The following is an 8,588-nucleotide window of genomic DNA, read 5'->3' as shown; positions in this document are numbered from 1 at the left end:
CCTGCTCCCTGTGACAGTGCTGTGAGGGCAGGGAGGAGCTGGTTTGGAGAGCTGACAGAGATTTAGTTGCTTCTGGCACCCCAGGGCACCCACCCACAGCATGGGCTGGTCTGACTGTCCTGCTTGCCCACACCAACACCAGTGTTTCCATGAACTCATGCCCTGGCAGAGAGAGGAGATGCAAAGCACAGCAGCACAGCCCTTGCATCACTGAGCATCCAACGAGGACCACTCAGGGCTCTTCTCTGGAAAAGTGGCTCTTTTGTTGGGCTGATAAATGTCTCTGGTTTTCCCCCTGGGAGTAGGGATGGGCAATGGGGTGTAGATCCTTGCCTTGGGCTGCCACCACACAACCTGGGAGCAGTGCCCAGCCTGCCCTGGCATTGCTCTAACAATCCCACTGAGGGATTATTCCCACCAACAGCTCAGCTCTGTGGGATGTGGGTTCCTATTCAGCTGCAGGAGGTGCTCGGGCTAAGGTCAGAGGGAAAGCAGTGACAGCCTGTTTGGGAGGTGATTTCTGGCACTTACACATAATGTGTGCATTGTGCCAGGACACACTGATCCCTCTGAGTTTCCTTTCGGGAAACAACACTATATTTTCCAGCTATAGATCATAGGATCATACCATCCCATACTCCCTCCCTCTTTGCATTCTTCAGCCCCCACCAGCCAAAGAGAATCAGATCTGGCCAAAACTCCATGGAGAGACCAATGGCCCTGCCTAGGTGGAGGGATCCAAGCCAGAATCCATGCCCAGGGTCACGGCTGGAGCCTGCAGGATGGTTAGAATCACTCCAGAGGGCAGGAATGTCCCAGGCGCTCAGCCCCACAGCCCCATCTGGAGGTTTGGGCACATCGGGAGCTGCTGCTCCTCCAGGCACACAACCAGCTCCAAACAATACATGAAATCAGGGAAAATTCCATCCTGGAAGATGACAAAGAGCTCAAGGGGGGACCAAACCCGAAGTCAGTGCCCCAGGCGAGTGCCAAGGGAGGATTCCCAGCACAGGGAGCAGTCTGTGCCCCTTTCCACAGGCTCTTACACACCAGGAGGCTCAGCTGACAGAGCCCTTGGCAGGCACTCCCTGATTATTCCTTCTTTAATCACTTCCATTCATTCTAACCAAGTTCTCCAGCAGAGCTGGAAACAATCACCAGTGACCAGTTAGCTCAGCGAGAGAGAGAGAGAGGGAGGTGAAGGAAGACAGTGGAAGCTTCCCCGAAGACATTCCAGTTACAACAAAGCAGTTAGCAACACAAATGGACAGAGCACAAGGAATTGTCCAGAACATATGTCACTGGAGTTCTATTACCAGGCAGCTCCTGCCAAATGAGCCTGGAGAGTTAGCCACAGTAAAACTGAGCACGTGGAGTATGAAAGTGCCTGTGATGAGATGGAGAGCAATAAACACATCCTCTCATGGTATGTGCAGCAGGTTCCAGCTCCCTTTCCTCTCCCCTCCCTCACAGGAGGAATGTAGCATCCTTCCAATAAATTCCATGTTGTCCTTGGCTCCACAATATGATCTTCCTGATTTCAGCTCAGCTTGACAGATGGTTTGTGTTTGCACAAATACCCCCAATAACTGAAGGCATCAGAGGACTGAGACATGGCATCTTCCTCCTGATCCCAGTGCCTTTGGGTCTGGGTTGGCAGAGGAGCAGGGAATCTCAGATAAACCTGACCAAAGGCTCATGGAGTGGAAATGGATTTTAGTATCTTCTGAGGTGCTGCAGTACCAGGTTAGTGCCATGGCTTGGAGCATGGGAAATGAAATCCAGGCATAGCTGGACTTTAAAAACCCCAGTTAAAACACATTTCTCCCCGTGCCCTGCAGCACCTGGCTGTGCTCTGGGCTCTGTGCTGGTGTGGCAGCTCTCAGGACAAAGCTCTGCCTGTGGCAGTGCAGGGGGTGAAGGCATCACCCACATCTGTGGGCACAGTCCCTGCCTGGCACACCAGCCCTGCAGACAGAGGCTGGCACAGCTGCCCTCAGGATGTGATCCAAGGCTGAGGATATTGAGGATGGCTCTGTGCTCTCTACAGGAAATTTAGGATCAAACCAGCTTCACCTCAGAGCTCCAGCACTCCTGGGAATGCCTTGCTGGGAGTTCTGCCCGTGCCAGGACACCTTGAGGAGCAGCCTGAGGTGTCCAACGTAAAGTCTGTTCTGCTGCTTTCAGGTGGATTCATTTCCCCTTTGTTATGAAAGTAAAATATCAAATTGGATCGATTTTTGCTTCCTTAGGAAGGCTGTAGCAAATAACTCTCAATTTGTTCTGCAGGAGCAGCCGTGGGGATGGTTGACTGCAATATTTGCACCACAGCTAGGCTGGAGAACACATCCCTTGTAAGAGCAGTTGGATTAAACACCAGGTGAGCAAAAAAGAGCTCATATCAGATATCTGTACCCAGTGAGCAGACACTGCCTCCAGGCAAAACCTTGTTATCCTCTAGCACGATATCTCCTTTCCATGGAACAGAACTTTCTTGTTTTGCCTCACTCCTGTCAGAACTGACAAGTAATTTTCTCCTCCTTTTTGTTTTTTTCCTCTTCAATTCTCTTTCACCTGTAGCCACCCCTGGTGATTTCTCTGGGTGGTACCAAGGCCATGCAGGGCAAGTAGGCTGGAAAAATCAATCCTTGGAAAGAAAACTAAAATTGCCTTAACCTCCCAATGCTATTTAGTGTGGTACAACAGGTACAGTGTGGCTGGTTCTGCTGCTTTGAGACAGAACAGAGAGCAACTCCCTCAGGGCAGATTTGGCATGATCTTTATTTCTACAGAACACTGGAAATGGTTATACTGGGGAGACAGGGAACAGCTTCCAGTGGGAATACACAGCCTGCAGTGATCAGCAGCACACAGACCCACTCACAACACCACAGACAGCCACTGCCCCAACCCTGGCAGTGTTCACAGCCAGGTGGGATAAAGCCTTGAGCAACTTGCTTTGGTGGGAGGTGTCCCTGCCCAGGGCAGGAGGGGCTGGATGATTTTTAAGCTCCATTCCAACCCCTAAACACATCCTATGATACTATGATACAGACACCCACAGGGCTTCAAAAGGATGAAGCTGCCACACCTCTCCCCCACACTGTGCTTCACTCAGCTGCAATTCTTGGCACGACAGAGGATCTGTGCTATCACCTCACTGAAATCAAGAGGGAGCCCCAGGGAGCACCAGCTCAGGCCCTGTGGGAGCTGTGCAGAGTCACAGGAGGGAACACAACGAGGAGGGACAGGGCAGGGAGAGGACAGTGCTGGTGCTGCAAACTCACACCCAGGCCTTGACCTGAGTGTTGCAGCCCCTGGCACAGCCACACAGACCTCCCTCCTCATAGTGGCACCACCTGCCCCCCTTGTAGACAGCCAAGCTGTAGGGCTGGAAGCACATGAAGAGACGCAGGCGCCGTGCCAGGCTGCAGTAGATAGCCATGGCCATCACGATCAGGGGGGACATGATGACAAAGCCAAGGATGATGAGGGCAGAAGAGCTGTTATCATCCAAGAAACTCTTGCAGTAGCGAGCAGAGGAATGCAGCACCTATGGGAGGAAGGAGACAGAGCTGAGAATCATCGGATTGTTAAGGGTGGAAGAGACCTCCAAATCAACAAGTTCAACCGTTATGGCTTTGAGATGAGACAGGGCAGATTCAGAGCAGATGTTAGGAAAACTTTTGTCACTGTTAAGGTGCTCAGACACTGGAATATTGCCCAGGGAGATGGTGGAGTCACCATCCCTGGAGGTGTTTAAGAGGCACCTGATATGGCTCTGGAGGATCTGGTTTAGGGGTTCCAGCAGTGACAGGTGAATGGTTGGACTTGATGATCTTAGAGGTTTCCTCCAGCCCTGATGGTTCTATGATTAACTCACATTGATAGGTCCACCCCTAAACCATGTCCCCAAGCACCACATCTACAGCTTGTCATGGGCCTGGTGGTGGACAGGAGCAGTGGCCAAAGCACCCTTGAATTTCCAGTGCTTTCACAGAGAGACACATCTTCCCTCTCTCCCTGCTGAGCTCAGCAATCTTCAGGCTCTGTGTGACTGATGCCACATCTAAATGAAGACTTCAATTACTCCAGCATCACTGGGAGACAAGCACACTGCACACTGATCCTGACAACCTTTATTGAACCATCAAACAGCAGCTGACAGGCAGAAACTGAACAAAAAGGCCTCCTGGTGCTACATTGGTGTGGGTGGCACAACACACTGGAAATTATAGATAAGTAAATAAAAATACAGTGAGATGTTAGATTCTGCAGGCAGAGGATGGTCATTCCATAGCCAACTGCTGGCTGGAGACCCTTCCCCTGAACAGACCCTTTGTGTTCTGCCCTCTGTGTACACACTGGACTCATTTCTACCTCTAAGCATCTCTCTGCACTGCAAAACCTGCCAGGAAAAAAACATTCACTCCATGGTGCTGCAAAGCAAAGGCTAACTGGGCCTTGCTGAGGGGTATTTCAAGCCCTCCTTTCATGCTGGCAGCAGGAGAGTTGAGTCAAGCCACTTTGTTGTTGTGCACTAACAAATGCTTCAGGCAGCCCCTACATCCTTCAGACTTCCTTTCCTTTCCCCCTATTCTTTCAGCAGTAAAAGCAACACAGCCCATCATACTAAAAGCCAACAATAAATGCATCTAATGGCCCTGCAGTGCAGAAATCAGCCTCTGGCTGCTGGAAAGGCACTGAAAAGCCACGGCCCAAGGACAAAGGGCTGCTCTTGTGAGGCTGTGTGTGTTAAAGGAAGGGCTGTGCTAAAAGGCTCCTCATGGAGCAACACAGAGTCCTTCATTTCTGTCTACTTGGCTGCACTTAAACCCCTTTTGCATCTCCTCAAAGCCTTTGGCTGTGTGTGCAAAGGAGAAGTTGAGATTTTCCAAGGTGAGCGAGGCTGGAAGGGGCAATTCTGGGAGGCAGTCCTCAGATTTTTTCCCATTTTCAGCCCAATTTGAAGTCTGTATTTATGACTTATGAACAGTCCTATTGAGCTGCTCTAACAGCTAATGCCTGTGAGGAGAACAGCATTGCTTTTTCACATCCATGGTTAGTCAAGTGATCCCCAAAATATTTATAGAAGCAATTTATAAGGAAAGAAATAATGCAAAAAGCAAACAGCAGGAACAGCCATGCACACAGCAGAGTCCTTAAGGACAAAGGAGGCTCATTTATTGGTGTGAGAAAGTGCACAGCACGTTTGGGAGCACATCTGAATGCTAGATTGGCATAAGAAGGGGATTAGATATTCCCTCAGACTTTACTAATTCTATCATTAGGCATCAGGAAGATCCAGTATGAGAAACTTACTTAAATGGCAAGAACAAACCCATGGAGGACTGTGAATTACAGAGGAGTTCAGGTTGGCAGCTCTCAGTAACACAAGCCACAGAGAAGAGAGAAATATTGTGACATCAAAATGCAAACAGCAACTCCATCAAGCCAAGGAGTGTGTTCACCTGAACTGGCACAGCTACTTGGTATTTCCATGGGAACACAACTTTATTGCCCCATCAAGCTGCCTGTTCTCATCAGCCCAGACCATCCACCTACCCCTCTTGTGAACAAATCTGTGCAGCCACACACCCCTTGTGAAAACAAAGCCAAAGCTCAGGGAGTTTTGGCTTTACAGCCACTGCTGGCCACAAGCTCAAATAAACCCTCTGCACTGGCTCTGCCTTGGAGGTGACTGGTCCCAGCCACAGGCAACGAGGCTTTCTTACCTGGGAGTGGCACTGGAAGCCAAAGTAAACCACCACAATGGTAGGGAGCAGCACAATGGTGAAAATAACAAACATCAGGAGCAAATTCATGAGCAAGACCAAGGAGTTCATGGTGCCTATGGCCAGGGCCCACGCCAGGCAGCACCAGGCGCTCCGAGGCTCCCTGGGAAGGAGCTGGTCATCCATGTCATATGGGGGGAGGCTAGGGATCATCCGAGACCTTTCAGAGAGGTTTTCTGCTCCAAAGTCCTCAGTGTCCTGGGCAGACATGCTTCAGGAACACCAACCAGCTCGTATCCAAACTGATTCCTTTGCTTTTGTCGACAAACTTCAGGAGCAATTTCCAGAGGCTTTTCCTGCTTCTTCCACACGTGGACAAGAGTTCTTAACCAGAGATCATAATGGAGCAAGGAAGGAAATGTCTCTTTGGGTCACCTGCTTTCCCTGGCCAGCACAGGTTGTTTGCTTCAGATGGTTTTCCAGCAGTGTCCCAACCTCAGCTCCCAAGTCGATCTTGCTGCTGGAAGCTTGGCAGTAGCTATGACTGGTTCAGAATCTAGAGTCCTACTGAATTTGTTGTTGTTCTTCCTATGATCCCAAGAGGTCCCAAACTGTCTTGGCTGTGACAGGCTGCTTGGTTCCAGAGAGTGACTGGTTCCAGTATCCTCCTCCACCTTTGAGCACTGCTGGTTGTGAAGAATACCAAGCTTAGGCTCTCTCAGACAGCTCCTTGTCTTCAAATCACCTTTCCATGCTCTTCACCCTGTGCCCAAGTAAATATTCCAGCTCAAGCCTCATCCAGATGAGGTGAGAGAGAGAGCAGGAGCTGTTAGCCCACACAGATGTGTGGAAGCAGAGGTGGGAGCAGTGTGTGGTCACTGCTGCTGCAGCCACAGCCGCTCAGCCCCAGGCTGTGGCGTCCCCTCTGAGCCAGCTCTCAGCTTTGCAACGCTGCTCTGTTTACAGAACGGGCTCAGGAGCTGCTCTCAGTGCTGGCCAATCCTTCACATCTGCCTCACCAGGGATGGGATTTAGCACAGAGCACCCCAGAGCCACACTCCGACCCTCCACTCCCAGCTCAAGATGGTCCCTCTCTGATTTTAATTACTTTGCCTCTGCTTCCTTTGCTAAATTTTCTCTCTAGGTTAAAAAAAAAACCTTATGAGGAATTGATAATAATCACTAGATACCTCAGAAATCATCTCTCCTCAGCAGTCAGCATTGCCACTGTTTGCAGAACATATTGATGCTCTTTAGTGAAGGCACAGCAATTATCAATCTGCCTCGTACGATCGTTAAGAATCCCAGTGATATCTGCACCTTTGTGTAGCCTTTTAGACACATTCAGAGCAATAAGGGTGAGAAACAACCTTTAAAACAGACATCGAGAGTATGAAAAGTCCATTCCCATCGTGTTCCTTGGCTGCACTCGGAGGCTGGATGGCTCCCAGGGGAGATGGCAGGGCAGCAGCCTCTCCTCGAGCTGCAGAATGGGAAATCTCTTCTCAGATCTGTGCAGACACACAGGGAAATAAGTGCTGAATCCATCCTGCTTTCAGTGCAGGGCCAGTGTCAATAAAGCTGAGGCTGTGCAGGAAACCAGACAGTGTTGGGTGTAATAAATGTGACAAGTGGCACAGAGGCCATGAAAGAGCCTCAGTATTTACTGTGCCTGTCAAAAATCTGCTGATTTAAGGATGTAATATTTTCAGGCTTGATTTATGACTCCTCAGTGGAAAAAGGACAAGTCACAAACACAAAGAACCCAACCTAAAACTATAGAAAGGAGAATCAAGGTTGGGCTTAACCCATGGGAAGATGAACTCGGTGCTGGTTTTACCCTCTCCTGGTGAGATAAAACACAAAGCTGCTTAATGAGCCATAAAAGTGCTATAAATTCAAAGAAGCTTTGCTAAATCCAGTGAAATTTTCCAAAGTTCCTCTGCTATAATGAAAATGTGTTTTGACTCGTGGAAGGTCTGAAAATTGTGTTCTGTCAATGTATTTTCTTTAGGAATAAAACCCCACCACATATTCTAATGATTCCTCTACTAACCAAGTGAACTTTGTGTCAAACAAACCTCAGTGATAGGAAGAGACTCCCCAAGCCTCTAGTTCTGTGAACTGCACATCCTTAGCAAGAAATGGGAAAGATATCTTGATGATGGAACAATTTCCACTAGGAAATTGCTTTGAGATGCTCAAACTGGTAATGATTAAAGAGGATCGGGCAAGTTCATTAGTTCTTGCTGCTCCTAGGAAATCATTTTGTGGCAGCACCATCTTGTGGTTGGCTACAGGTCATCGAGCCTCATTTTACATTTCTGTCTCCTACAGACTTCTCATGGTGTGGAATCCTTCCAGTCACTGAAAACAACACCAGATCTGGGAAAGAGCAGGGGAAAGGATGGAGGGAAAGATCGAGGGAAGCATCGAAGGGAGGATCAGGGGAAGAATCAGGGGATGGATTGGGAGAAGGACCGCGGGAAGGATGGGGGAAGGATGCAGGAAAGGATGGGGAGAAGGACTGGGGGAAGGATGGAGAGAAGGATGGGGGAAAGGATGGAGGAAAGGATTGGGAGATGGACTGGGGGAAGGATGGAGGGAATAACCGTGTGAAGGATGGAAGGAATAATCGGAGGAAGGATGGAGGGAAGGATCGGGAGAAGGACCGAGGGAAGGATGGAGGGAAGGACCAGGGAAAGGATGGAGGGAAGGATGCAAGGAATGATTGGGGCAAGGATGGGGGGAAGGATGGAGGGAAGGGATGGAGGGAAGGATGGAGGGAAGAACCGGGGGAAGGATGGAAGGAATAATCGGAGGAAGGATGGAGGGAAGGATGGAGGAAAGGAT

The 8,588-nt window shown here is 49.6% G+C and overlaps 1 protein-coding gene across 1 annotated transcript; it reads right to left on the bottom strand.

The window, feature by feature from the left end:
• Positions 1-3,283: 3,283 nt before the first annotated feature.
• Positions 3,284-6,005, bottom strand: LOC103804194 (transmembrane protein 88-like). Its single transcript, XM_009076791.1, has 2 exons — positions 5,736-6,005; positions 3,284-3,553 (listed from the first exon to the last, which is right to left on the bottom strand). The coding sequence occupies exons 1-2, from the start codon at positions 6,003-6,005 to the stop codon at positions 3,284-3,286; spliced, it is 540 nt and encodes a 179-aa protein (XP_009075039.1).
• Between the last annotated feature and the right edge of the window lie 2,583 nt (positions 6,006-8,588).

The sequence above is a fragment of the Acanthisitta chloris genome, unplaced genomic scaffold (assembly GCF_000695815.1).
Source record: "Acanthisitta chloris isolate BGI_N310 unplaced genomic scaffold, ASM69581v1 scaffold35416, whole genome shotgun sequence".
NCBI classification, from domain to species: domain Eukaryota; kingdom Metazoa; phylum Chordata; class Aves; order Passeriformes; family Acanthisittidae; genus Acanthisitta; species Acanthisitta chloris.
Note: the sequence above shows the minus strand (reverse complement) of the source record. Positions and strands in the feature narration are given on the sequence as shown.

Coding starts and splice junctions, on each gene's coding strand:
- LOC103804194 (XM_009076791.1), bottom strand. CDS start 6,005: ATGTCTGCCCAGGACACTGAGGACTTTGGAGCAGAAAACCTCTCTGAA. Junction 3,554..5,735: donor GCTTCCAGTGCCACTCCCAG/GTAAGAAAGCCT, acceptor TTCCTCCCATAG/GTGCTGCATTCCTCTGCTCG.